This window comes from Urtica dioica, chromosome 9, assembly GCF_054948205.1.
Source record: "Urtica dioica subsp. dioica isolate 48M chromosome 9, U.dioica_male_clone48M_v1_H2, whole genome shotgun sequence".
NCBI lineage: Eukaryota > Viridiplantae > Streptophyta > Magnoliopsida > Rosales > Urticaceae > Urtica > Urtica dioica.
The window spans coordinates 26,874,783-26,902,126 of NC_142764.1; the positions used below are offsets into that span (position 1 = coordinate 26,874,783).

The 27,344-nt window shown below is 38.3% G+C and overlaps 5 protein-coding genes across 7 annotated transcripts; 4 read left to right on the top strand and 1 right to left on the bottom strand.

Annotated features, from left to right (window-relative positions):
* Nucleotides 1-3,443: 3,443 nt before the first annotated feature.
* On the top strand, nt 3,444-9,365 carry CIPK23 (CBL-interacting protein kinase 23). 3 transcript variants are annotated; one of them, XR_016301506.1, is made up of 16 exons: nt 3,444-4,192; nt 5,088-5,150; nt 5,306-5,377; nt 5,485-5,592; nt 5,710-5,790; nt 5,902-5,955; nt 6,033-6,158; nt 6,589-6,678; nt 6,834-6,953; nt 7,028-7,153; nt 7,369-7,485; nt 7,596-7,652; nt 7,760-7,834; nt 8,027-8,114; nt 8,302-8,734; nt 8,971-9,365. XR_016301506.1 is itself a non-coding variant. In XM_089627531.1 (15 exons), the coding sequence occupies exons 1-15, from the start codon at nt 3,971-3,973 to the stop codon at nt 8,994-8,996; spliced, it is 1,425 nt and encodes a 474-aa protein (XP_089483657.1). In that variant the 5' UTR covers nt 3,446-3,970; the 3' UTR covers nt 8,997-9,342. The 3 variants fall into 3 exon arrangements, 2 of the variants coding, with proteins under 2 accessions (XP_089483658.1, XP_089483657.1); XM_089627531.1 differs by lacking the exon at nt 8,302-8,734 and having other exon boundaries at nt 3,446-4,192; nt 8,971-9,342; XM_089627532.1 differs by lacking the exons at nt 8,302-8,734; nt 8,971-9,365 and having other exon boundaries at nt 3,445-4,192; nt 8,027-8,119.
* A 1,552-nt stretch (nt 9,366-10,917) lies between these two features.
* Nucleotides 10,918-16,151, top strand: LOC149386350 (IAP-like protein 1). The gene is made up of 7 exons (XM_089627530.1): nt 10,918-11,101; nt 11,842-12,088; nt 12,210-12,333; nt 12,839-13,185; nt 13,310-15,083; nt 15,165-15,403; nt 15,770-16,151. Exons 1-7 carry the CDS (start codon nt 11,046-11,048, stop codon nt 15,842-15,844), a joined length of 2,862 nt encoding a protein of 953 aa, XP_089483656.1. The 5' UTR covers nt 10,918-11,045; the 3' UTR covers nt 15,845-16,151.
* A 25-nt stretch (nt 16,152-16,176) lies between these two features.
* On the top strand, nt 16,177-17,542 carry LOC149386351 (Mitochondrial transcription termination factor family protein). The gene has a single exon (XM_089627533.1). It carries the CDS (start codon nt 16,386-16,388, stop codon nt 17,316-17,318), a length of 933 nt encoding a protein of 310 aa, XP_089483659.1. The 5' UTR covers nt 16,177-16,385; the 3' UTR covers nt 17,319-17,542.
* Nucleotides 17,543-18,173: 631 nt separating this feature from the next.
* GPS1 (geranyl diphosphate synthase 1) lies at nt 18,174-22,581 on the top strand. The gene is made up of 12 exons (XM_089626742.1): nt 18,174-18,460; nt 18,550-18,648; nt 18,743-18,823; nt 19,041-19,112; nt 19,624-19,752; nt 20,281-20,367; nt 20,577-20,648; nt 20,729-20,814; nt 21,019-21,151; nt 21,745-21,834; nt 21,965-22,063; nt 22,256-22,581. The coding sequence occupies exons 1-12, from the start codon at nt 18,326-18,328 to the stop codon at nt 22,433-22,435; spliced, it is 1,263 nt and encodes a 420-aa protein (XP_089482868.1). The 5' UTR covers nt 18,174-18,325; the 3' UTR covers nt 22,436-22,581.
* A 1,313-nt stretch (nt 22,582-23,894) lies between these two features.
* LOC149386353 (Chaperone DnaJ-domain superfamily protein) lies at nt 23,895-26,941 on the bottom strand. Its single transcript, XM_089626955.1, has 6 exons — nt 26,396-26,941; nt 24,842-25,407; nt 24,714-24,760; nt 24,529-24,618; nt 24,211-24,387; nt 23,895-24,109 (listed from the first exon to the last, which is right to left on the bottom strand). Exons 1-6 carry the CDS (start codon nt 26,857-26,859, stop codon nt 24,071-24,073), a joined length of 1,383 nt encoding a protein of 460 aa, XP_089483081.1. The 5' UTR covers nt 26,860-26,941; the 3' UTR covers nt 23,895-24,070.
* Nucleotides 26,942-27,344: the final 403 nt, after the last annotated feature.

The following is a 27,344-nucleotide window of genomic DNA, read 5'->3' on the forward strand; positions in this document are numbered from 1 at the left end:
TAATATCACAGCACCATAATAATTATTTACAAAAAATTGACTACTTAGAATCTCCAAAGTTAGGTGGCTTAGGTAGTCAATTAATTGTTGATTTTATAATCCCCAATAATGAACTAACAAGGCGAGCGGCGTGCTAATTGATGATTTTATCACCCAAATAGCAAATAGGTTTGTGCCACTTGTTTTGTCAACAATGATCGGATTATTTAATTGATTTTTTTAGTATAAGAAATTATTTAATTAAGTATGATTTGAATTGGACGCGTGTTTGGTTTCCATACGAGAGAAACATACAATTTTATTTTCGTGGAGAGAAAGATCTGATTTAATTAACATATTAAGCATATTCCAGAATAAGCTCACGTACGTGTTTATAAGAGGACCTGTGTACTTCATTATAAATAGATACGATGTAGAGTAGTTGTTACGCTTAATTAGGCAACATAGAAAGCATGATTAAAGTAATTATCGAAAACAATTGATAACCTAGGAATGAACAATATTATTAAGTTCACGCTAATTTCAACAGCTTTAGAATTAATTAATCCACATGGGTTTCAAAACTATTGTCAAACTTATACTTTCACGATGAATGGTCTGGAAGTAGAGGACAGTTTATTAATAAAATAAAATTGCCGGCTCGATTAGAGGCACTAACAACATTAAATTATGGCATTGTAAACGATAAAATAACACATTGATATTCCCAATAACAATTTTGCAAATTAGTAATAGTAATACACACGGAGTACAGGACGTTATTCTTGCATATGAAATTAAAGCGTCTATTTAATCATCTGTAAAGCCTAGCTTTATTTTCGTGAATTACATAACTATAATTCACCATAATAAGGTTTAGGTTTGATTTCAGATTCAGAGGACATCAATAAAAGTTACACAAATACTATTTTATTATAGTTTTTAAGTGTAAATAGTCTTTAAATTACTGCGTTAGTGATATTTTATTTCAAAAATTGTTTTTAGAGTAAAATTGGCGGCTAAATTGTTGCTCTTGTAGTATTTTTAGTTTTTCTTTCCTAAAATATATATAAATATATATTTATTTTTTCTATTTATGAGATTCGACATCTAGAATTCTAGATAACTTAAAACATATTACGAATTCATGTGATTTTGTTCATCTATAAAGTGAATTAATTAGGTTATTAATTTGTGATTTAATTCCTATACGTGTATGTATATATATATATATATATATATATATATATATATAATTAAGAAGTGACTGACATACTACACAAAAAAATTATAATGAACTAAGTTTATGAATTTGTCGTGTATTTTAATTAACGTTTAGTTAAAAATTAAACGTAAAAACACATGGGAAAAATAGAATATCATATCATAGATAGGAGTTGTAAATGTCGTGGAACAAACAACATCGACGATTAAAGCCTTTTACTTAACATAAATTTAGCGATATTAGCCACAAAAACATTAGCGTTTGCGTTTTAGTCAACGTTATGTAAATGTTTCGTAAATAGCTAAAAATATGATGTAACCAACGTTATTTACACATATTTATTAGAAATTTATTATGCATTTTTTGTCATTGTGATAGTGTAAATAGATTTACGTGGTTATTTACAAAAAATTAACAAAACGTTGATTGTTTGTAAATTTCTAACGTTTCCGTATGACTATATAGCCACTTGATCATTTACTTAATGGAGAGAGCACTTGGACCATTTTTGGTTGAGGAGAGTAGACATAATTACAAACAATTAACTATAAACAAACATAAAATCATTTAATGTCATAAATTGGCCGTTGCACCTCTCTCACGGTTTCTTATTTATTTACTTGTGCATTGTTGGGCACAAAATGGAGAGCGAGAAGAATATGTTAAAAAAACAGAAGGAAAAAAACGCTACATGTCGATGTCTGACGAAATTACGTAGCGGCGTGTGGACGAAATTTGGAAGATACTTTAGCTCATCATTATTAGGACTATGAATTTATTTGATTTATGCGAAATTTATAATTTGAATAAACTTTATTATATTTTCTAGCAAAATTAAAGTCGTTTATCCTCTAATATACAAAGATAGAGAGATAAGATTTTTATTTTTATTTTTTGTTGTCGAGGGAGTGCATTATTAGCCAATGACACAAGAGCAAATATACATAAATATAGAGGTTGGACAAATATAAATATATTACCACACATACAGATTTCATAATTAAATAAATATAATCAATAATGTCTGTGAGATTCGATTCGATTCCACGTCCTACTCATAAAAGAAGAAATTATATTATCACTTGAGCCAAACAAATTTAGGTAAGAGATAAAATTAATTAATCCACAATATTATCCCATTCATTAAATTTCATAGATAATGTATTTTTTAATAACTGGGGAATAATGCTACCATTCTATCTTGTACCCGTGAATGGTCATAACCAGATCAATGCGTTGACTTAGTATTTCTTTACTTTTATAAATGATGGTTGCTGCTAGCCATTAATTTAAATATTATGTAGTATTTACATCTTCATTTTTAAATAGAAAAACTCTTGTTAGGTACACGAAAACAGTTTAGCCGTTAGTTCATCCGTTATCTCATAGTATTGTTTTTTTGTTTCCTTTCAAAATTGAGGATACTAAATGTAACCCACAAAAAAATGTCGTTTAGCCCAAATTGCATATTATAACAGAAAAAAAAAATTGGACATAGAACATAATCTAAAATATGTGAGAAGCTTAAGTTTGATTTTGGTGATTTTTATTATGTTAAATAGTTTACTTACTTCTAATTTCGATTTTAGAGAGAACAATAGTGAGCACTATGAGCCGACTCAAGTCCCCCTTAAAATTTTAAATTTGATTCTTACCTGAACAATTGTGAAATGGATCGATTATCTGATTTTCGAATCACATATGTTTTTTTTTTTTTTTTTTTTTTTTTTTTTTTTCATATATGCTTTTTTAGAGAAGTAGTTTCTCTTTGGAACCCCATTAAAAACAAAATATTTCGTTAGGTATTCTTATATTTTATTTCATATAGATAAATTACATAAGATTTTCTTTGAACTAGTGCTTGTATCAACCTCCCGATTTTTTTTTTTTTACAAAAAGTTTATTAAAAAAAAATCATCATCATCATGATTGGTCTGTCACTAGTTAGAATTTAAGAAGATAAATATGTAATCCCTAAAAAAATGTAAAATAATATGTAGCTTATCCTTTTTAATAAAAACTATAAAAAAAGGTTCAATTAATCCCGTAAAAAGAAAAGAAAAAAGAATGACCGAATACTAGGGACCACGTAGGCTAGCATACAGGTGATCTTGTCTCTCTCTAATGTCAAAGTCAAAGGAACAGAAACACATACCTAACCCAAAACCTCCCCCAAATATGATCCCCTTTTTATATATTTATTATTAAAATATTCTCACACTTTCAGTATATATACACTTTTACATTCTCTTAAGTTCCGAAAGAACGTTCTCTTTCCCTAAAAATCGATCACTCGACTTTCCAACCCAAACACAAAACAGAAAATCCCATTTCAGATTCTCCTCTCTTTCCCTGTTTATGCGAAATTCGACAATAAATAAAAAAAGCCGAACTTTCTGTGCGCTCGTGAGTTTACGTCGTTTGATCCGAAATCGAATGACGAGATTCGGTTCGATCCAACCGTCGCGTAGTCTCGTCCGTCGATCCTCATCACCGTCCGATTCCAAGGGAACAAAGTCGTCAGGGCTTAGATTCTGACGGATTTTGTTCTCTCTTTTTAGTTTATTTTCTCTAGTTTTGATCTCGATTTTAAAGGAAAGAAAGATGAGCGTGGCAAAGTCACAAGTATGGCAACCTTGCAAGAAGAAGAGATCTTAATAGGAAGATTTTTAGGGAGAGGGAAAGAGATTTGAGGTTTTAGCGAGAGAGAATAAGGAAGTTGCTACAGAGAGAGAGAGAGGTTGGAAGACGAAGGAGGAGTGGAAAATGAGGCCAAGCCCTAGACCAAGCCCTAGCCCTAGCCATAGCTCCGGCAATGGCTCCGGCGGAGGAAGCCGGACTCGCGTCGGGAGGTACGACCTCGGGAAGACGATCGGAGAGGGAAACTTCGCGAAGGTCAAGTTCGCTCGGAACGTCGACACCGGAGAGAGCGTCGCGATTAAGATTCTCGACAAGGAGAAGATTCTCAAGCACAAGATGATCGGCCAGGTAAATTTTTGCGTTCGGCTACTTAGAAAGTAGGGAAGAGCCTAGGGCAGTGACTCGGTCGTTGATTTTATTTGTTGGTTAGTGATATACAATGAAGGAAAAGTCAATTTTTTTAGCAGTACAAATACGAACTTTAATAAATGAACTTTGATATAGAAATCAGTATATACCTGTGAGTTTGCTTTATATCTTCGTTGCTATTTTTCTTGGGTGTGGAATTTGGAAAATTGTCAAGTGTGAACGCTACAACAGGAATTTTGACTTATTTGGATTTTATTTGTTCCATTTGTCAAGTATTGTTATATTTATTCTTTTTGTGCTAGTTGGACTAGGAGCTGTGTTTTTTCTGTGTAATGTTTGTTTGGAAAACTATGACTCATTTTCTGGTAATAAATATGCATGTGGAATAAAGAAGACATCTTTAGCATGTGGTTTAGCTTTTTGTCAATGGGGAAAGTAATGTAAAATTTAAGACAGTGACTTGACATGTTAGTTATGTCTGTTTTGAATTAAATGGATACTACATAGTCAACTCTGAAACAGTACTGTGTGGAACTAAAAATTTGCAATTGGGTTTTTTGCTTAAGAGACCATGCTGAGCTTGGTTTATACTTATTATAATTTTTATACTTTATTTTAATATAATGTTGACTGAATCAACAATGTAATTAATAATAGTGAGAATGATTTGTTCTCTTTGATGTCTATGCTTATGGTTCCCGGGATTCTATTCTTTTGGCGACCAGAGCACTTATATTTGGCAGCAAACGTGTGGCTATGTATGTGAAACATTAATTATTATGCCACAAACTGTGTCTAGAGGCGTTTTGGCCAATCCCAACATTACTATTATATCTTACTTGTAGACATGTTGATCCAAAATTTTGTGGTGCAGATCAAACGTGAAATTTCGACGATGAAACTCATTAGGCATCCTAATGTCATCCGCATGTATGAGGTTAGCTAAAAAGTTACAGCCTTTGGATGCAGAAACTTTATCAAGGATCTATGAAATTGAACATTTCTGTTCTGAAAGTTTCTTTTTGCATAGTCACAATGTTTTTTCTGCTGTCTGACCAAATTTGGGCTCTTAAATATTCTTTATGTATGTAGGTGATGGCTAGCAAGACAAAAATATACATCGTAATGGAGTTTGTGACCGGAGGAGAGTTGTTTGACAAAATCGTAAGCTCGTTTTTTCACTTGTTTCTGCCTATTTTAGTCACCACAGAAAATTATTGAGAAACACCTATGTTTCCAAATTGTCTGATGCAACTATTTTTCTTGAGCAGGTATCTAGAGGAAGGCTGAAGGAAGATGAAGCAAGGAAGTTCTTTCAGCAGCTTATATGTGCCGTTGATTATTGTCACAGCAGAGGTGTTTATCATAGGGACCTTAAGGTGTGACTCCTCTTTGATTTTTTTTGCTACTCCATTACAATATGATATGATGATTATTGGATACATTGGATTTTAAGAATTTGTTAATAAATAATTTGATTGTGGTCTTTATCACAGCCAGAGAATTTGCTTCTGGATGCGAGCGGCACTCTTAGGGTTTCAGATTTTGGATTGAGTGCATTGCCTCAGCAACTTCGAGTATGTGACAAAATTAAGCATCTTGAGCAAGTTTTTTTTGTTAATATCCTTATGGAAGTCTGGTAGAGTAGATGTACATCGGGACTGATATCTTCTATTTAATTGCTTCAGGAAGATGGATTGCTTCACACTACCTGTGGAACGCCAAACTACGTTGCTCCCGAGGTAAAATAAACGCACATACTTGTGTATTTCATTCACTGCTCTTTTGGTTTCTTATCAGCACTTTTTTTCTTTCCCAGGTGATCAATAATAAAGGGTATGATGGAGCGAAGGCGGATTTATGGTCATGTGGTGTGATTCTTTTTGTCCTGATGGCGGGTTACTTGCCTTTTGAAGAATCTAACCTCATGGCATTGTATAAAAAGGTGACTTTTTTTTTTCTCTCTGTCTCATTTATGACTAAAAAACCTTTAGACCAACTTATATTGTACATAGAATATTGTTTTAAAGAATTAAATGATATGAATAAGTTTCCAGAGCTTAGGGAGTCAAAAGTAAATGCAATAATAAAGAAAATTAGAACACATAATTATACTCTCGACTCACTGAATCTGACATTACATAATTCTATAGATCTTATAGATATAAATGAATCACCTATTGTATATAAGATACTTATGGATAATACTGTATATTATGGTATTATCAATACAATTGTTGAAGATAAACTAGTGCTTATGGCACTCCCACATTTATTTCACCTGCGGTTTTTCTTTAAAGTAATTCAAATCCGTATTTTCTATGCTCTTTATCAACATACATCAAACTGCAATATGACGTTTCTTGCCACTATAGATACACAAGGCTGAATTCACGTGTCCACCTTGGTTCTCCTCGAGTGTAAAAAAGCTAATAAAAAGAATCTTGGATCCAAACCCCGCAACGGTATGCATTCGTGTTTTCATTCTCTTACAGTACCAACTAATTGCGATGATCTCTTATATTTCCTTACCTTAGGCAGCGAAATTCAAATTTCTCAGTCATATTTATAAGGGTGTCAACTTATGATTATAATTGACATGGGTAATTGGTTGTATCAGCGTATCACTATTGCTGAGATAGTCGAGAACGAGTGGTTTAAAAAAGGATACAAGCCACCAAGATTTGAGCAGGCTGATGTTAATCTTGATGACGTCGATGCCATCTTCAATGAATCAGGGGTAACATTCTCCGTTCAATAATTTTTTTTGTTCAGTAGTTTTAGAGCTTGAGATAAAATTTTCTGCGGTAACAGGAGTCACAAAACCTTGTGGTGGAGAGGCGAGAAGAAGGGCCTGTTGCACCTCTGACCATGAACGCCTTTGAGCTAATCTCTACGTCTCAGGGTCTGAACCTGAGTTCCCTTTTCGAGAAGCAAATGGTAAGGTTCAACTGTTCGCTCTTTATAAGTGGCTGTGTGATGTGTGGACATGTAACTGAAACCTTTCTGCCATTGCGCTTTGAAACTCTGCATTCAGGATTTGCAATATGTTTTCTATACTGCTGTTTTTAAATGAAGTTTTGATTCAGCTGAACTATAACTTTGCGTTTTAAGATAAAGTATACTTGACAGCCAAAACATTATTTGGTAATCAGGGACTTGTGAAACGGGAAACAAGATTCACATCAAAGTGTTCAGCCAATGAGATAATCTCAAAAATTGAAGAAGCTGCAGGGCCTTTAGGCTTTGACGTAAAGAAAAACAACTTTAAGGTATGATGTCTTTATCTTTCTGTTTCCATTTCTTTCTGATCTTATGCTAGTTGTACATTGATACTGTATACTATTATCTTATCCCTTGCCTTTTCCATGATAAATTCTAGATGAAGCTTTATGGGGAAAAAGATGGACGTAAAGGTCCTTTATCTGTTGCAACTGAGGTACATGCTCTATGTAGAAGAAAATAAAAACTCTTTTAGTCTGAGGGAAAACAAGTTATTGTACATTGCCATCCAGAAACTGCTCTCAAAATATCTTATAATCGCAGATTTATGAGGTTGCGCCGTCTCTGTACATGGTTGAAGTCCGCAAGTCTGGAGGAGATACTTTGGAATTTCACAAGGTATAATTGTAATTATCATTTCGATACAGAACCTACTACTGATTAGTAATCCACTTTGAAGATTAGAGCTCCATTGTTTATACTCTTCCCATCTTGTCAGTTTGACCAAATCCAAGTCATGATTCCTTATGACGCCATTGTAGCTTATATGCTCAGCGCAAGTGTTCTTTTTTCTTCATTTTATATTTGCAGTTCTACAAGAACTTTGCTACCGGGCTTAAAGATATTGTCTGGAAATCCGAAGAAGGTCCCAAAGATGAGCCTGCTGCTGCAACTAATGGTTAGTATTATCTACATTTTTTCAGAAGAAAGTGAATAATATAAAAAAAGGAGTAAAAGAGAAAGCTTCGACTAATTTGAAGCAGAATACAAACTAAAGGAGAATAGGCCATTCTCGAATAAGCTCAGACTTGCCGTAGGCTTTAAAATCTGAATTAAGAGAAGTAATCCAGAGCACTCTCCCACAGAATGTCGGAATGGAATTTCTTCGTCGTCGCCAACACGTAGTAAAAAACGCAGTCTTTGCCACGTAGGAGATTTGCCCGGCGTCTGAGACCAAAGACAAAGGTCGGAGAAGACATCAGGCGGGGTCGGCAAAGAGGGAGAAAATCTTGACCCAAAAGCCTCTAATCACATGATAATGGACCAAGAGATGGTCTCTCGATTCGGAGGAAGTGATGCACAGAACACAGCCAGAGGGGCAAAGCGATCAACGAGGGATTCGGCGCTGAACGATGTCCCCGGTGATGAGCTTATTAGAGGAGAGAAGCCATGGAAGATTCAAGAACACTGTAAGAGTCCGAAAAATCAGCTGTCATAGAGTTAACCACGCTCTACGATCGATGGAATATTTGTGGGATCAAGGGCCGCCATCAGATGTGTGACTTCGTCAAATTCCCTGTTAGTCAGATTCTTGATATCCCAATAAACTTTTCCATGGCCCGAGGGGGTCTGAACTAGTACCACTATCCACATATTTCCCCGATCCTTCCTCTTGAATATTCAAAGATATCAAGAATAACAGCCATGACTTGGTCAGTAGATGGTTGATTGGATAATGATCAAAGAAACATAAAACCTTTGGACTAGGCTCGTCACAAGTTTTTGACATTTATTTATTCTCCTTTCCCTTGCAGGTGCTAATGTTTCTCCGCCAAAATGATCAGGCCTCGTGGTTTGTCTCTTTAATTTGATTCTCTCTCCTGGCTGGAACAAACTTCTGGTTGTGAATTATTGCGAGACTGCTTGTAGCTCGTGGATTGTTTATTGTGATTTGAAACTCGTGAATAAAACTTTAGTGGTCTTTGAAATAAGATGTTTCTCTTGGACTTTATATTGTGTCTTGTAACGTCGTGTGAAATAATCCTTTCCCTGGTTTGACAGTTAACTGAGCTGTCCAGTTGATTGTAAGTGGTTGGTTGTTATAGTCTCTCTCTCTCTCTCTCTCTCTGAGTTTTAAATTAATAAAACAGGTCAGTTCAAACTTTCTTACCTGGCAAGTCTTTTTAACACACAAGTATTTGTCAAGTCTATTAGTAATAGAGAAAACAGGACGAGCGTTACTTTTCCCGGTTAGCCAAGCGCTGATTAACATAAACATTTTATGCCTCTATCCAAACACCCGATTTTATTGCAAATGCATCGGAACTTCATATAATTTTAAGGAAAGTAAGTACATGTTTTTTCAAGATTTATACTGGGAAAAATTTCAAATGTAAAAGTAGAGGGACAAGTATGTTCCTTTGCTTTTCTGAATTCGGAAAATGTTAAATTATTTTTTGAAATAAAAACCTGTTTTAATCAAGAATGAAAGTTTGAAAATAGTATATAAAACGTAAATATTTCGATACATTTTAAATGATTCAAACAATTTTTTTTTTTTTTTTTTTTATTTTATAAAATTAAATTGTAGACTGTTTGGTCAAATTAATATTAATAGCCACGATGGGTCAACATATTATTAATAGCTCATCATCAATATGACAAGGTAGTGCATTTTGGTGTTTTCAACTACATGTCCCGACTTGACTTGGAAGGCGGGCTAAGTTAGAGCTCCGCGAAGTTTGGATTTTGCCCATCACAGTGTCGGGTGAGTTTTGGATCAGGCCACGTCAAGCACAAGAAAATAAAGCTTCGACATCATTGAATGACATAATTGTAAATATTTTTTTTGAAACAAGAACACCTTTATATTAAGATCTTGCAAATGCCAATTACAAGAGTGGTTGTTCGGGAAAAACCCGATAAAAACCCCAAAAAAGTAAATAGACACAAAAGGGACATTTCTCGACTTAAACACTGAAACACCTATGAGCCTATCTGAGAAGAACTTCCTAGAGACGCAAAAACTCTAAACCCGCTGACTGCTCCGATAAGAAACAAAAACCCCAAAACGAGATCCACGAAAACCATAGACATCCTCCAAAACTCCTCTCAAACCATGGGAATACTTCATAAAAATCCAGAACGAATCCTCATGAACTTTGGTTTCCGAACTCTGATTAAATATGCCATTTTTCGAAGATCTCTTTTATCCAAATCGATCTTCTCAACCTTTCTCTGAGCAGAAAAGACCTTCTCAACCTTGTCTTTTCGCTTAACGGGAGCAAATACCACCCGATCTACGACGCCTTGCTCTATCCCATCAGACTTTCGAGACTCGGAATCTAGGACATATTATTAGCGAGGACCTTTTTTTTCACTTTTCATAACACGATATCAGACTATCGGTATACATTTGTTGAATTGTATACATATTTTAATTATTGTACACAAAATCAAGCTGATAACAGTGACAAAGTATATAAAATAATTAAATAAGGTAAAATTGACACTTTTTAGACATATGAGTTATTTTTGATAAAAATAATTACCTATGCTATTTTCGCGTAATTCTTAAAAATTCATTTATTAAGGCAAGTTTTGGTCAAAGTTGTACGGGCTTGGGATTTAGGCTCAAAGCTAAGGCCCAGCTGAGATTGGGCAATCAAATGAGGTATGGTCTTGTTTGACTCCGCTCTTTACCCGCCATTCGATTAGTGGTCGACTATAAAACCCGTTTTCTCACTCATTTCTCTCTCTGTTACACTTGTACTCATTTCTCTTTCTCGTTCCCCAAAATTGGGGAAAGAAAAACAGTTCTTTCTTTCTTGTGATAAAAATTTCGAGACCCAAATTGAAATAGAGAATATTAAAAAGGAAAGAAAAAAAAATGAGAGAGGAAGTGATTAGCTCTGGAGGGATCGTTGACCCCACTCCTGCCGCCAGGTACTTTCTCTTTCACGTTTCAAATTTTTCTAGGGTTTTGAGCTTGGTTCGACATTTGGGATATTCGCTTCCGAATCTGTTCAATTCGCGATAGGGTTTTAGTTTTTCGGAGATGGTACGTCGTAATGTTAGCTCTGTTTGCTTGTTGACCTAATAAGTGTTTGTGTGCGCGTTTGTCGGAGTGGAATTCAGCAGTGTTTCGTAATTGTACTTGTCCTAATTCCTAATTGCTGTTTCTAAGTTTAGAGAGTGATTCAGGTGTGGTATTTTTTGGGAGGGTCTCTGTTGTGTGTGTGTGTGTGTGTGTGTGTGTGTGTGTTTTCAGTATTGGAATTAGATCGGTGATTGGGGGAATTGGGTTTTGCACTTGTGTTGGATTCAACTGTTTAAGAGCGGTGCTATATGGCCTATGGGTGGTTGTTTTAGACACTCCGGTTCTTTGTTATGGTCGAAGGGATTTAAATCGGGGAAAAAGTTACAATTTTAGGGATTTTTTTGGGGGTAGCCATTTCTTAAAGTATTCTTCTCTTCTTCTTTTAGTAACCAAGTTATTGGAACTAGTGTTTCGATAAGCTCATCATACGTTGACGCATCTTAATGCCTTTCCATGGGTATCATTATAAATTTCTTTCAATTGTTTTGTGATGAATCAAATGTATATGTGTTAATGAGAAAAAAAAATGTTTTTCTTCTCGTTCGAGCTCACTTCTTATAAAATTCATCTCCTTTAAATTTATCAGTTCGGCCGGGGCGTCATCGCCAGCTGTCCCAACAAATGTTGGCAGTTTGGATGGGTCGAATCACGGGCAAGGCTCGAAGGCAGCTTCTATTTCATGTGTTGGTTCGCTTCCACCGCAGACTTCGTTGAGTACAAGCGCCGGCGGTTTCGCTTTTGGATCTTCAAGATCATGCAGACCCTGGGAAAGAGGGGACTTGTTGAGGCGTTTGGCTACGTTTGTGCCCTCGAATTGGTTTGCAAAGCCAAAGGTTTGACTATTGGACGTTGTGTTCGAAATGAATGCATTTTACTTTTCTTTTAAATTATACTTGTAGTTCTTCTCATTATACAGCTGACCCATCTCACTGTTTCATTTTTCACTTGTCGCAGCTTATTGGTCCGTTGTCCTGTGCTCAGAAAGGCTGGATTAATGTTGATGTTGATAAGATTGAATGTGAAACATGCGATGTGAACCTTAAATTTGTCATGCAGCCATCTTGGACCCCTGAGGAAGGTTAGCCACACGTACTGTGTATATTCTCTCTTTATTAGTGAGCTATTGAGAGGACTGTTTGGAAATTTTTATGGATAGAAGAATTCAGATGATAGCTATTCCTGAGGGCCAGCCATGAACCGTATGTAGAATGTGAAGTAGAGGATGTGTATTAGTGATATGCTGATGTAGATGTGCGAATTAAATTTGTGGATTTGCATTGCTAAATCAAGTGAAACTTTGTTTGAAAGCTAATATTTAAGTGGGTGAACGGTGATTTTTTTTTTGGTAAATAACACTTGCAAAATTCCTACTCCTAGTATTTGGAGGTCATGGTACTTGCTCTCTGGAGTCCACTTCATGATGATGTAATATGTATTCTATGGTCAAGCTTCTGTCACTTGACCGATAAAGAAAATGTCTTATTCGAAAAAGTACACATCGGATCTTTCATTTTATTTTTATCTTTTTCGTTTATGGTCATGAAATTCTCTTTGTTAATCTTGTATGTAATGCATGATTGTAGTACAAGATGCTTGTGAAGCCTTTGCAAAGGATCTAGATTTAGGGCACAAGGCCTCATGTCCATGGAGAGGAAACAACTGCCCTGAAAGCCTAGTTCAGTTCCCTCCTACTCCTCAGTCTGCCTTAATAGGTGGCTTTAAGGACCGAAGTGATGGACTTCTGCAATTTGAGTCTCTTCCCAAGGTCTCTGATTCTGCAATCGAGCTGATGCGACTCTCTCGCGGGTTACAGATTGATCGCTTCCTGTCCCAGTCACAGAGTTTTATACCAGGGGAAGGGGATTATAGACCAGAGAGTATTCCAGAACAGGAACGTTCTCGGGATGGGACCGCCTGCTTATACTCCTGTGTGAGTTAATCCACGTGCTTTCAGTGTTAATAATCCTGTAATCATTCTTGTGGAATAACTGAAGAAAAAAATGTCTTGTTAATTTACGAATAACTTGCATGCTTTTGTTACTTCTATTTCACAGGCGCAAAAGCTTATAAGTCTTTGTGGGTGGGAGCCGAGATGGAATTTGAACATTCAAGACTGTGAGGAGCATTCAGCGCAATCAGCTAGAAACGGAGATTCTCTCGGACCTAGAAAGGCCCAGCTTTATCTTTCACGGGAGCTCGGATTAGGCAAAAAAACGCTCTCTGCTTCAACTAAAAAGGACACTGGAAAAGGTAAACTGTTGGCCAAGGAGCTGAAATCCGAGTTCAAGTCATCCTTGCTAGATTGCAGCTTGTGTGGAGCTACAGTAAAAATCATGGATTTCTTAACTGTTCCCCGGCCTGCTCGTTTTTCGCCGAACAACATTGGGATTCCCGACGCGAGTAAAAAAATGACGCTGACTCGCGGGGCAAGTGCAGCCAGCGGAATCAGCGGCTGGGTTGCACCAGATGATGCCGAGAAAGAACAGACCGAGGACCGCGACGAGGTTGCAACTACAAATGATGTAAAGCAGTTCCCAAATTCTGATGTGGATTTGAGTCTCACGATGGGTGGCAATTTACCTTTCAACCACTTTGGTAAAAGGGGTATGTATGAGAACATGAACGAGGCCGAGCTGGGAAGGGATTTGATGATCGGACAGCCCGCAGGAAGTGAGGTTGGCGATCGTGCAGCCTCGTATGAATCACGAGGTCCCAGTTCTCGAAAACGGAGTCTGGAAATAGGTGGCAGCTCAGATGATAGACAACATTTGAGGGTACATCAGGCGGACAGTGTTGAAGGTACTGTCATTGATCGCGATGGTGATGAAGTCACGGACGGTAGGCAATACTCAGCTGGGCCTTCAAAGCGACCTCGCGAAATGGATGTTTTCGATTCGTTCTGTTCGCCGTATCAGAGAGATTCTGGCGCAGGTCCAAGCCATTCGGTGGGCATCGAAATTTATGGAGATGGCAACAGACCCTCTTCGCATCGGCACAGAAGCGATCAGTTCGGAACCCAAATGACTCGGGACTCAGCGCGAGCGTCCTCAGTCATTGCGATGGACACCCTCAATCACAGCTCGAACGAAAACTCCATGGAAAGTGTCGAAAATTTCCCCGGCAATAATATGGATGACGCTCAATTCCCATCGTCGAGCACGTACGGGAATCTAGATATGAACGACACGTCAGAGTTGAACTACAGTAACCCGGCTCAGCAAAGTGTCGGTTTCCGTAGTGTTGCGGACCGTATTCGCAGGGAAGTTGGAGTTAGCAGTACGAACGATGGGGAAGAGCTCTTCAATGCGGAGACCGTGACCGCTCCGGCCCGAGACGGGATTAGTTTCGGAATCAGCGGTGGAAGTGTCGGGATGTGCGCCAGTTACGAAGCCGAGATCCATGGCGCTGACGTGTCCGTCCACAGAGGAGAGAGTGTAGTCGGTGACTTGGAACTCAGAATCGAAGACGCAGACACTCAGGGACAGACTGGAGAATCTGCTCCAGATCGCGGGCTAATGGACGAGATTGTCCCCGACGAAGTCAACCGGGACGACGTTCGCGGCGACAGCGAAGAGCTATCTCAGTCTGTAGGAGGAGCGGACAGTGCTTCGAAGATCGATGGTTCGACAAAAGCCGAATCCGTCGAAAGTGGCGAGAAGATCAGTCTGAGCAGCAAGTTTGTCGTGGATACGTCTGCGCAGCCATCTCTTTCGTGCAACGCTGTCATGGATTCTGGGTACGACACGAGCAAGCAAGAGGTCACTAAGGCAGGGAAATCTTCATCCATCAATAACTCTGATTATCAAGAAGCGGTTGCCAATGGGCTAGGTATGGGCTAACCTCGTATCTTCAGTTTTTAAAAGCAAAGTTAAGCTTTTGATCCTTCACTTTCTTTTTTCGATAATCCAGAACCACCTAAAGGGGAGAGCAATTACGAAGAGGCTGCGGAGTTTAACCCTGTAGCCCATCACAACCAGTACTGTCCGTGGGTCAACGGAAACGTCGCCGCTGCCGGGCGGAGCGGCTCCGGCGACGCTGTGGCGCTCTGTGGATGGCAGCTCACACTCGACGCTCTCGATGCGCTCCAGTCTCTGGGCCCCATTGCGATCCCCAATCACCAATCTGAATCTGCAGCATCTCTCCACAAGGTTTTTTTTTTTTTTTTTCTTCGCAATTTTCATCATCACTTTTATCAAAAAAGTCGTGTGTTTACTTTATGTTGGATGTTTATCATCGGGATTCGGATACAGAGTGGAGGGAGAAATAGTGTCTTATAAGGCTAAACAGGACCGGCTAAAGCTAAAATATGGCTCGGCTTAATGAGAGGGAATAGGAGTAATTTTTAATGATTTACCAACAGTACATGACTTGGCTTGGCTTGGCTTATGATGGGAATAAAAAAATTCTCTCTTTTAGTCCTCGTGTGTACATTTAATCTAACTTGTATTTTCATTTTTATGAGGTGTTGTAGTATATCTCTGCACAGGTCTGAGCTATTGTTTTTGTTGATGCAGGATGATCATCAAACCCCGGGAAATAAGCAGCTCATCCGCAACCATTCGATCAGCAGAAGCCATGGCCAATGCTGAGGATGTTTTGTAAGCCAAGTGAACCCAAAACTCAGTTCACCAAAAAAAAAAAAAAAAACGTTTGTGAAGCCCTTTTTCCTTTTACCGTTATTGGTCGAGTAAATTTATATTTGTCTAGTAAAGAGAATTCAAACCCGCTCTGTATCATCGTGTACGTCGTCGTCGTATTTTTTTTTTTTTTTTTACCAGTCCAGACTCCAGACTCGGAACTATGTCTCTTGCATTTTTGCTTCATCGGATTCGGAGTTTTGTTTGTTTCATGCTGTGCCTATTCAATAATCAATAATAATGACAACACTTTTTTTTTTTTTTTTTTTTTGTAATAAATAATAGTTTCTGTCATATGATAGTTTGTCGTTGGCAAAACTTCCATATCCCAACCCAATATAAAAAAAAATCTACGTAATCCAGTCCCAGCCAATCAGTTTCCAAGCGTGGTATCCACGTGGCAACCCCACCCACCTACAATAAAAACCATCACTAGAAAGAAGAAAAAGAAAAAGAAAAAAAAAAAAAAAACCAGATCATCATCATAACAATAATGGCGGCGATGCAAATGCAGCTCCAAACCCCTTCTTCCTCTTCCTTCCCGGAACGGTCGTCCCGGGTTCCTGGCTGGAGCTCCACGGCGTCGGTCCGGAACCCGAACCCGAACCACATCCCGGGTGTCCCGCTGGAGATAAAGGAGAAGGTCCTGTGCCTGGAGATAATGGGAGTGGACGCCGGAAAAGCCCTGTCCCAAAACCCGTCCCTCCGCCACGTCACCCTCGACTCGGTGAACTCCGTGGTGACGTTCCTCCGCTCCAAGGTGGGGCTCCTCCCCGACGACCTCCCGAAGGTGGTCGGGATGTGCCCCTCCATCCTCACCCTGGACGTGACCCGGGACCTCGCCCCCGCCCTGCGCTTCCTCACCGCCGACCTCCACGTCCCGACCCACCGGCTCCGCCGAGCCGTGGCCAAGAACCCGCGGCTCCTCGCGGCCTCGGCGGCGGACCAGCTCCGGCCCGCCCTCCACTTCCTGCGCCGTCTCGGGTTCCGCGACGACGACGCCCTCGCGCACCGCCACTCCGTGCTCCTCGTCTCCAGCGTGGAGCGCACGCTGGCCCCGAAGCTGGCGTTCCTCGAGGCCGGGCTCGGTGTCACGCGCCCCGAGGCCGTCGCCATGGTGCTGCGCTGCCCCGCGCTCTTCACCTTCAGCGTGCGCAACAACTTCCGCCCCAAGTTGGACTACCTCACCGCCGTCATGGGCCGCAGCGCCGCCGACCTCACCGAGTTCCCGCAGTACTTTGCCTTCAGCCTCGAGAATCGGATCAAGGTCAGGCACTGCCAGGCCGCTCGCAGACGCCTCTGCCACCGCGTTCCCCTCCCGCTCTTGCTCAAGACCACCGACAAGGAGTTCGCCGAACTCTTGGACTCCTTGGCCAGTAATAGTAATAGTAATGATAATAATAATAACACTCCGCTTCTGTGTTGAACTTCTTGAACGAGTTTGTTATTTTTCTACCTTGGCTTGTATATTTTTTTGCGGATAATACCCCTTTTTTTCTTCTCTGTGTTCAATACTAGCTTTTAGTACCACTTCCAAGATCAACGTCGTTTTCGCTCTGAACTTTGTCGTTTCCAATTGTATAAACGACGTACATTCCAAAACAAATATCTCCATTATATTTCATGGTATCGTGGTTATATGTTTAATTTTTTTTTTTGGAAAACATGACATTATGAATTTTGATGGATGACTTTTGTACTTTATATTATTTTTTAAAAGTAATGTTTCATATTTATAGATAATTTTATACTAAAAAGTAGGCATAAGATAACTTTGAAATGATACATTGGCATTCACGTCCAAGTCCATCAAAACTGACATAATAGAAATACTATAACAACTGGTTATCTTTAAATATATCTATTGACATTTACATTGGTTTTTGCTTAAGCATGAAAAATTAGATAAAAAATAGATATTACTCTATTAATTTAGACGACCTTTTTGGTCACACTTCCTAATATATATTGTAAGTTGATGTTATAATAATTAATTATACCAAATTAACAATAAGAAGAAAGCTTATTGAGATAGTAGGTTGTTTTTTTATCAATAAATGTGCACTATAAAAAAGTTAAAAAAAGAACCCCCCCCCAGTCCCCCACCCACCCCCAACAATTTTTTTAAATTTTTTTTTATAATAAACACCCCCAAATATTAAGGAAAAAAAAGGGATGTATATTTGTAGTCAAAGTCAAACACAATGCAATCTCGTTAATAAAAAAAAAAAAAAAAAAAAACTCTAATCATTTTTTTAATGGCCAAGCTTAGCCGTCGTCATTCGATACAATCACATACACAATACACCGACTGTCATATATAAAATTATAAATACAAACACCGTCAAATCCCCGACCTCGCGACGGCTATTTGACAGCCAAAACCCTCTCAATTCCCGAAACCACGCAGCCCTAGGCTCTCCGAAGAAGACGATGCTATTCTCTCGAGGACTTCGTCGGATTCAGAATAGTGGCTTGGGCGAGCTTTCCCGACGGATTCTCTCGCGCGGTCCGGAGTTTTCTCCGATCAGTCAACCTCACTTGCTTCGAGACTCGTCCGCTCGGAAGGTATTTTGAACGAACCGCAGATTCGCTTATTTGGTTGAGTTAGAGCTTGTGGAATTATTTGTTATTATTATTTGTGATTCGGTTTGTAGGTTTTTGGAGGAGGTTGTGGAGACACTCGTTATCCAGGATTGGCTTCATTGTACAGTTCCAGGTACCAAGTTCATCACCAGAGCAGCACTATAGACGAGGTACGTATTGATAATGAATTGGCTGAGTTTGATTTGTGCTTGGCTTTAACTTCCTTATATGATTTATCGGGATGAAATGCACTGGCTATTTCAGGATCAATCGGACCCGTTTTCGCTCGTGGCTGATGAGCTCTCCATGGTTGCCAATAGATTGAGAGAAATGGTTGTTGCTGAGGTGAAAAAAGTCTTGTTTCTGATCACTGTTAGGAAGTTCGTTACTATATCGGAACAGTAACAGAAGTTCGTTACTTTTTTTTTGGTCTTGTAGGAGGTTTCCATTTTTTTTTTTTTTTTTTTTTTTTTTTTTTTTTATATTGTATTTGAATTTATGAATGCAATTGTTGATCATAGTAAAGATTGATACCAGATTCTGAGAATCTCATTTCGTACAGGTCCCCAAGCTTGCCTCAGCTGCTGAGTACTTCTTTAAATTGGGGGTGGAGGGAAAGAGATTTCGTCCAACGGTAAATCGTTACAATATATCGAGGATTTCATTTTACACGATATCAAAAGTCATATTGTTCATTTTATGTTGTCATTCTCATTGATGGATGGTGGTCTTCTTTATTATATTTTTATTTTTTCCTACGAGGTTGTCAGTTGTATTTGATTTATCAAACGTTAGAAGGGTTTTAATTTCCTCAGCTATAGCTCTCTAGAACCTTAGCGCTTAAGCATTGAATTGTGCTACAAAATGTGTATAGTTTAATGTTGCTCGCTCCTCATAACTAGTGCTATTATTTGGCCTCGAAAGGCTTGAAGCCGTAGCTCATTAAGATGCAAGTCTCTCGAGCCTCTACTTTTCGCATGAGGTTGCTAATAGTTCATACAGTGCTCTGAGAATTCTCTTGTATTTGTGAGTACAAACTGGAAGGGATAACTAGTCCAAGTGTCATCGTCCTTAAAACATTTCCCTTCTTCTTCTAGTATAATATAATGGATATAATTTCTCATTTCTTGTTTCTCATCTTGCAGATTTTATTATTAATGTCATCTGCTCTGAATGTTGGCATACACGAACCTTCGATGACACTTGGAGATAAGCTAACAACAGAGCTACGTACAAGACAACAATCCATAGCAGAAATTACAGAGATGATCCATGTCAGTTCTTAAGAGTTGTGAAAATATTATGTTCAATAGGCTACTAGTATATGCTATGTTTTGAACCCCAAGATGCACAACTGTGTCAGATTTTTTGCACAAAAAAGTTCGAGGTAGAAATGTTCCTCTATGCGCATCTATCCTATACATTAAACTGTTCAACCAAGCCTCTTGAATATTTAGTCTAATTGTTGCACTCTGCCTTCTTGTGCCATCTAGATCTCTAACAGCTATTTTTATTTCAATAATCTTGATGACCTAATTGCTAGTTTAACTTGTCTATACTTTTGCTTTGTTATGAGTAACACTCAGATTTTCATTTTTGATGTGGTTTTGTTGAATCCATTTTAAAGTTGGATTTAGAGAATATGTCCCGTTGCATTGTGAAGCAGGGGAAAAATAAGATGGGATTTGGGACATTTTATTAATGCTTGCAAATCTGGAGTTGGTTTACCCAGTGGCTTTCATTCTTTTCCATTCTCATAACAATTGTAGTGGTATGTTAAACTGCACGTTACTCTTGTCTAGGTGGCAAGCCTTCTACATGATGATGTCTTAGATGATGCTGACACTAGACGTGGTATTGGATCATTGAACGCTGTAATGGGAAATAAGGTGTTGCTCTCATATTCTTTACTATTCTTTGAGTTTAATTTTAATATGAATCGTATATATTTGCATAGGCTTTGAATTTACGGTACTTTATTTTTCTTTTAGGCAGTTGAAAGGTCTGCTACATTACTATAATATTCGTTTGAATAAGTAGATCTGCATAACTGTAGCCTGACATGATACGTGTAACCTTAAGTTCATTTGTAATGCAGGTATCAGTGTTAGCCGGAGATTTTCTTCTTTCGAGAGCTTGTGTCGCACTTGCAGCTCTTAAAGTACCTGAGGTATGTGTGTGTGACGTAGATGCCATTGGCACTGTTAATAATTGTCTGTGATTTATTTGCTTCAGCTCTGTGTTTTGTAGGTGGTATCATTAATGGCAACAGTTGTAGAAAATCTTGTAACTGGTGAAACTATGCAAATGACAACATCATCTGCTCAACGTTGTAGGTACGATGCTTTATTAATTTATTTTTATATCTTTGTCTTGATGTTTCTTTCACTTATTTGCTAGTAAGGCTCAGAGAGTAGATATTCAGAATTTTGAAAGTAGCTTCTCTATACTCAATTGATAAGAAAGTCACCAGGGTGATTAGTGTGAGCTCGTTTGCTTACAATATCATGCCATTCTAATATTTCACCTCTACGTTGCAGCATGGAATATTATATGAGAAAGACATACTTCAAAACCGCATCCTTGATTTCTAACAGCTGCAAGTCAGTTGCTGTACTTGCTGGGCAAACTACAGAAGTTGCGTTGTTGGCATTTGAGTATGGAAAAAATCTGGTATGTATGCTCTTTGATTTCTTCTGGTTGTGATGAGTCCTCTTGTCACAGGCTTAATCATGTCTGTCAATCATTTTTTTTGTTGATTAGAATCATTTAGTAATGTTAGCACCAGCGGAGCACGCTAAGGACTAGGCGGCCCCCTCAAACTTTAGTTTTTAGTTAAAAGATTTTTTTTGTATAAAGACAAAAATCAAAATAAAATAAAAAGAGGCCCGGCCCCCTCAAATTTAAATTTTTATATTAGGTCCCCCTCACATGATTTTTTGACTCCGTCCCGGAATATTGGTACAAAAACAAAGATACTCAACTTTCATAATTGTCAATAGGGCAGGGAATTAGCCTAGCCGACCCCAGCTTTGCAAAGTTTGAGCTCGGGTCTACAAATAGCTCTCGAGCTTGTTAGAAGTCTTGGTGTTTTTTTTTTTTTTTTTTTTTTTTTTTTTACCTTGAGTCAAGCTCGTGAGGGTCGATATCAAGCTTGGCTCGGACTTTGCTAATTTGTCCCCATTTGCAGTTTTCTGCCTGTATCTCGAGCAAACGTTGAAGACGTGCTACCTTAGCTAACTAATTCCTTCACAATTGTGTTCCAGGGTCTGGCGTTCCAATTGATAGACGATGTTCTAGATTTTACTGGCACATCAACTTCCCTCGGAAAAGGCTCATTATCAGACATTAGCCATGTAAACCGTTTTCCAACCTAATATGATATATTGTAATTTGATCACACATTGAAGAGACTTTGTCAAACTAGCAGTGGAAGCAAGATTACAACGATATGTGTAACCAATGCTTCGCGTTGATGTATTGCAGGGCATTGTTACAGCTCCAATATTGTTTGCCATGGAAGAATTCCCTGAGCTGCGCGTAACAGTTGATCAGGGCTTTGACAACCCGAAAAACATCGACATAGTAAGTTATGACAATCTAGTTCTCTGTTAAGCCATACTACGAATAATAACTCCTACATAGTGGGTTACTTTGTGCTCAGTATGACAATCTCTCTCTCTCTCTCTCTCTCTCTCTCTCTCTCTCTTAAAGTCTATACAACAAAATCATATGAGCTTTTACGTTCATAATTATATTTGCTGAAACCAATATTAGGCTCTTGAGTACCTGGGAAAGAGTCGCGGGATACAAAGGACGAAGGAACTAGCAATGAAGCACGCGAACTTGGCAGCAGAGGCGATCGAATCTCTGCCCGAAAGTGACGATGAAGATGTAAAAAGATCAAGGAGGGCACTTATAGACCTCACACACAGAGTCATCACCAGAAGCAAGTGAGCTAGTCCACACACACACACACACACACACAACACTAGAGTTTATCTATTTCCCAACTATTGTTTCAGATTAGGGTGAGGGACAATTTCCCTCCTATTTTGTTTAATCTATGAACCATTCTTTTTTCATTATGACTCCATCGATTACAGGCCTCTGTACATTATTAGTACTGCAGAGTAAGACAGTGACACGTTTTCATGACCCATTTCCGTTGGATCGTTGCCCATGTTTTTTGAGCTTAGTGGGACTGGAGACTGGACTGGTCTACATAATGTAAAACGGTAATAATAAATTTCGATGGGTAAGAGTTATCCTCTGCCCCTGGTAATAGTGAATCTCTGCCCGGTGTTGTTTGTCACCACATTAACTGATTTGATGAAAATTTGTTTAGTTGGTATGAGAAGTGCCAACGAAGTATTGAGTTGAGTCAAATTTCTAGCCCAGGTGTTTTTTTTATTATTATTTTTTTATGCTTGATTTGAAAACATACGACAATAAAATAACTTCTGTTGCTTTATTGACTTCAAATCATGTCGGCAAATCTTTGGGATTCTTTTTATTCTTTGAGCTCAAGGCCATAGGCTAAGTAGTTTAGGAAGGTAGTGTTGGATTCCACTGAAATCACGGACGGATTCAAGCTGGTACTAGAACAAAAGAAAAAAGGTGTTACCGCTCTAATAATGATTCAAGTTGGTACTAAAACAAAAGAAAAACAGGTGTTTCCTAAAAAAAAAGGTGTTTCCTCTAATAATAATTATAGCATGTAAATGGTTAACCATAATGATGACAAATAGTGAGAGAAAAAATTGGCGTGATGAATAAACAATCAAATTTGACGGAATAAAGACACCAATCAATGGGAATTGTTGTGACGGAGATTGGTGAGTAATATTATAAAGAGAAATGGCATCCTCATCCTCATGGTGATGGCAATTTGGTCATTATAATAAAAGGTGACACCATTGTTGTCATGATCGTATATATATATATATATTTTTTTCCTGATCGGATGTCATGATCGTATTAACACTCATCTGTTTGGGTTTTTAAATGGATACACCTTCTCACGCGTGACTCGTAAACGAAACAATGCGTAGCAAAACGTGATCATACATGGCAAAGAAGAAAAAAGCCACGCCACGCCACTAAAAATATGTATACATTCAAAAGTTATTGAATGATTAAAAACACTAGCAACGCCTAATTTCTTGTTGGCCATTGCCAACACGCCTTATTGTCTGCTGCGAAGGTATACGCTATGAGCGCGTGGGATCCGAGTTGGGACCCACGCGCTTGTAACATATGACATGGAGACTTTTCTCTTCTTCTTTTCTCTTAATATAATCTGACATTAATCTTTTAGAATTATGATCTAAACATATATATACATAATTTGCACCCAAAAAAAAATAAATAAATAAAGTACAAGGTGGAACAAGAGCTAGAAAAAGCCCTTCTCTTTTTATCAAAGCCGTGTTTATACAGTGGGCATATTCTTAATTCATGCATTTATATATCACTCTCGAGCCGACATAATTTACTCCACCACCACCATTAAAACGTCCAAACTTCATAAAAGCCTTCCTCAAGTCAAAAACCCAATCTTAATCAAAATCAGAGGTTCTACCACTGAAATTAAGACACGTCTTGAGAGGTGAATGTAGCCCAAGCGTCCTACAAATATAACAATTAAGCATATACATTAGAAAAACTATATTTATCTTTTATTTATTTATTTATTTATACAAAGGTCACATGTTAATTAAAGTATGTACCTGAAGAATGGAAAAGGTTTTCTCTGCAATATATTTCTGAGGCAAAGTTGCTCCTCTCTGTTGCAGTTTGTCTGGATGGAGACACAATCTTGCTTTCTGATAAGCCTTCTTCAATTGTGTACTATTTATTAGGTTTGTGAGAGGAATCGCTGACCAACCACTATTGTTCCATAGAATCTGTTAGAGTAACAGTAATAACAACAGATAAAACATATCAATAATCATATAAATTATAATATACAGTTAATGACATAGATAGGTGGCAAACTTTTATTAACATTTATACAATTAAAAAAAAATCAAAGGATTTGAGATTACATAATGTAGGGTTGAAAGCAGCAAGCGAATATCCGTTTCTTTCCCGACAGACCATAGCCTTACATTTTCATCCTGAAGCCTCATTTCCATCTGTGATTTATTATAAACCAAATCATTATTAGTCAACAATATATTGCTAAACAGCCCTTTTTTTTTTTTTTTGAATAATTCAAAGTATAACGTACCTTTGGAGAATACTGAACAATCCCATGCTTATTTTCCATGTTTTGATCTGTGAAATCAAAGTGTATCAGAATAATGTCACACAATAAGCGTATAATTAATCATCATCACAGCTATGATCATAAATTACCTTGGTCCATTTTAGAAGACTGATCATCTTTGACTTCATTGTTACTAGTACTATTATTATTAGTATTAGTATCACTACTGTCTTTCTCAGAGGCAGCACTGTGGGAGTGAAAGCTCTCTTTAGCCCAAGCAATGGCTTCGTCGATGCACACAGCAGCATCGCTGGAATTATTAGTCCCTTCTCTGCGGTCAGAACCAGATCCGATCTCGATCACGTAAGAACTCATCATTTCATCGTCGTCCTCATCCTCGGAGCTTGCCTCGACCATCTTGTCGTCCTCGTCCTCGTCCTCGTGGCAGAGCGAAGAGACGACAGAGGAGGGAGATTCGTCGCCGGAGACCTTGACGCTGGGATAAGAGTCCGGTCCAAGGCTGATCGTCTCCGGCGACGAGACTCTTCTGGAGAACCCAAAGTTGTACTTTACTCCGAAGCCGCTGTTCCAATTGTGGGACTCTGTTTGTGAAGGCGGGTTTGTGCAGAAGCTTGGGATTTTCTTCCTTGATAATGTCTCGATGTTGTTCTTGTTCATCGACGATGAGTTTCTTCTGCTTCCCACATTCAAGGGTCTGTGATCAGAAAAGTCAGTATTGTTAGAAGCTTCTCACAATTTTTTTTTTTTTGTTGTTGCATGAATACAGACACTTGGGTGCTATATGGTTTCATTTATGGTAAAGTGGTTGATCAAACATTGAACTGTTACTGAGAAAGAAAGACCCACATACATGACAAACAATGACATCCAAATTATGCAACTATTTTATGAGTCATTAATCTAACATGGGCTTGTTTGTTTGTTTTGTTTATTATTATTTTGTGTATACAAATTAGCGATACAGTGATTAACATATAATTATACACTACCAGTCATGACTCATGAATGCTACTTTAAAAGCTAATTTTATCAACAGAGAAAAAAAAAACGTAATTTCATCACCAAGCAATCCACATCGATCTATAGTTTGGATTTAAGAATCTTCAATAGTACAAGCATTAAACTTCAGCTTGTATAAGACGAATAATAATGATCTTAACTTTAATAGAGATAATGATGGATAATTGATGATAACTTAGGAACAGTCTATTTTGGGTAGGGTAGGAATTTGGGTAACGTTACAAAATTCTATTTTTGGAATTCCGTTACTACCCTTGAAAACTAGGCTACGAGACACTTGGCCACTGACAAAGACTCAGTAACTAAAAATAAATACAAAAAAACAAAAAACCTGAAATCGCACAAACGACAACTAACTTAGCAGTCAACGAGTCCGTTAAGAGGGACGTACTAAACTTAGGGGAGTCAAGTGTAAAAAATAAGAACTTTAGGGTAACAATTGAAAAAGGTAAAAAAATTAAACTAAATAAGATTTTAGACCGAATTGATAAAATTTGTTACGAAAAGAGGATGATAATTTAAAATTTGTTACAAAAATAAAAGAATTGAGATTCTAAAATAGATTAATATAAAATTTAGAGTGCAACTAAAAGGACTAAAAACACAAAAAATAAAGAAGTTAGGGGCCAATTTTCGAATGTTAAGAGAGAGAGGTACAGTACCTTAGCTTCGAAGACAAATCAGCGAACGCCATGTGGTGATCACCGGCGATCGGCCGGAGAGGACTCATGTCCTCGGAGCTCAGCACCGAGGACGAATTCGACTTCGACATCGCTTTCCACCTTTCCTCGCCGGCGGATTCGGCTCCGAACACGTCGCTGTAAAACCTCTCGCCGGGGATCCTGAACGCCGGAAGTCCTCGGCCGGTGAAATCTCCGGAGATCTGAGAATCCAGCGGCCGAAAAATCTCCTCGTAGAACGAATTCACTCCGGCGGCGGGGACGGAATATTCACCGCCGGCCATTTTCCCCAAGAAAACACTCCGCGGCGGACCGCCGAAGACGTCGGAGAAGTCCTCGGGGTTTAGGGCGCCCGGATCGGCGAACGACGATCTTCTCCGCCGTGGAAGACTCGCCGCTGATTCCATCGCCGGTGTTCCCATCCGTACACGCCACGAATCGTCCATTTTTTTCCGGTTGTTGGAATAGAAGAGAAGTGAGAGAGAGTGAATTCAGTTTTTGTGTGTGAGAAATGAGAGCAGAGAGCGTTGTTTTTATAGTGGCGTTGTTGGAGAAAAGGTACTTTATGGAGAAAGTGATTTCTCTTTCAAGTTTTTACTTTTATAAAAGTTATATTAAATATTTCTGCATAACATACACAACGTGATTTGATGAGTTAACAATATATATTTGACACTTATGAGAGAGAAATAAAAGTGAAATGATGACCATAGACACAGGCCTGCCTGTTTGGTTGCCTGGAAAGATGTTTTGGTCTATCTTTGTACCGCCATAGACATACATACACACGGTGTATTATTATTATTTAATATTTTATATCCCTTGGTAAAAATATGCTAGGAACAAAAAAAGGCGGCAGTAACACACATCCGAAACTTAAATGATATATTTAATGCATTTGATTGTGTTCGTCCTTAAGAGTTTGTTCGCT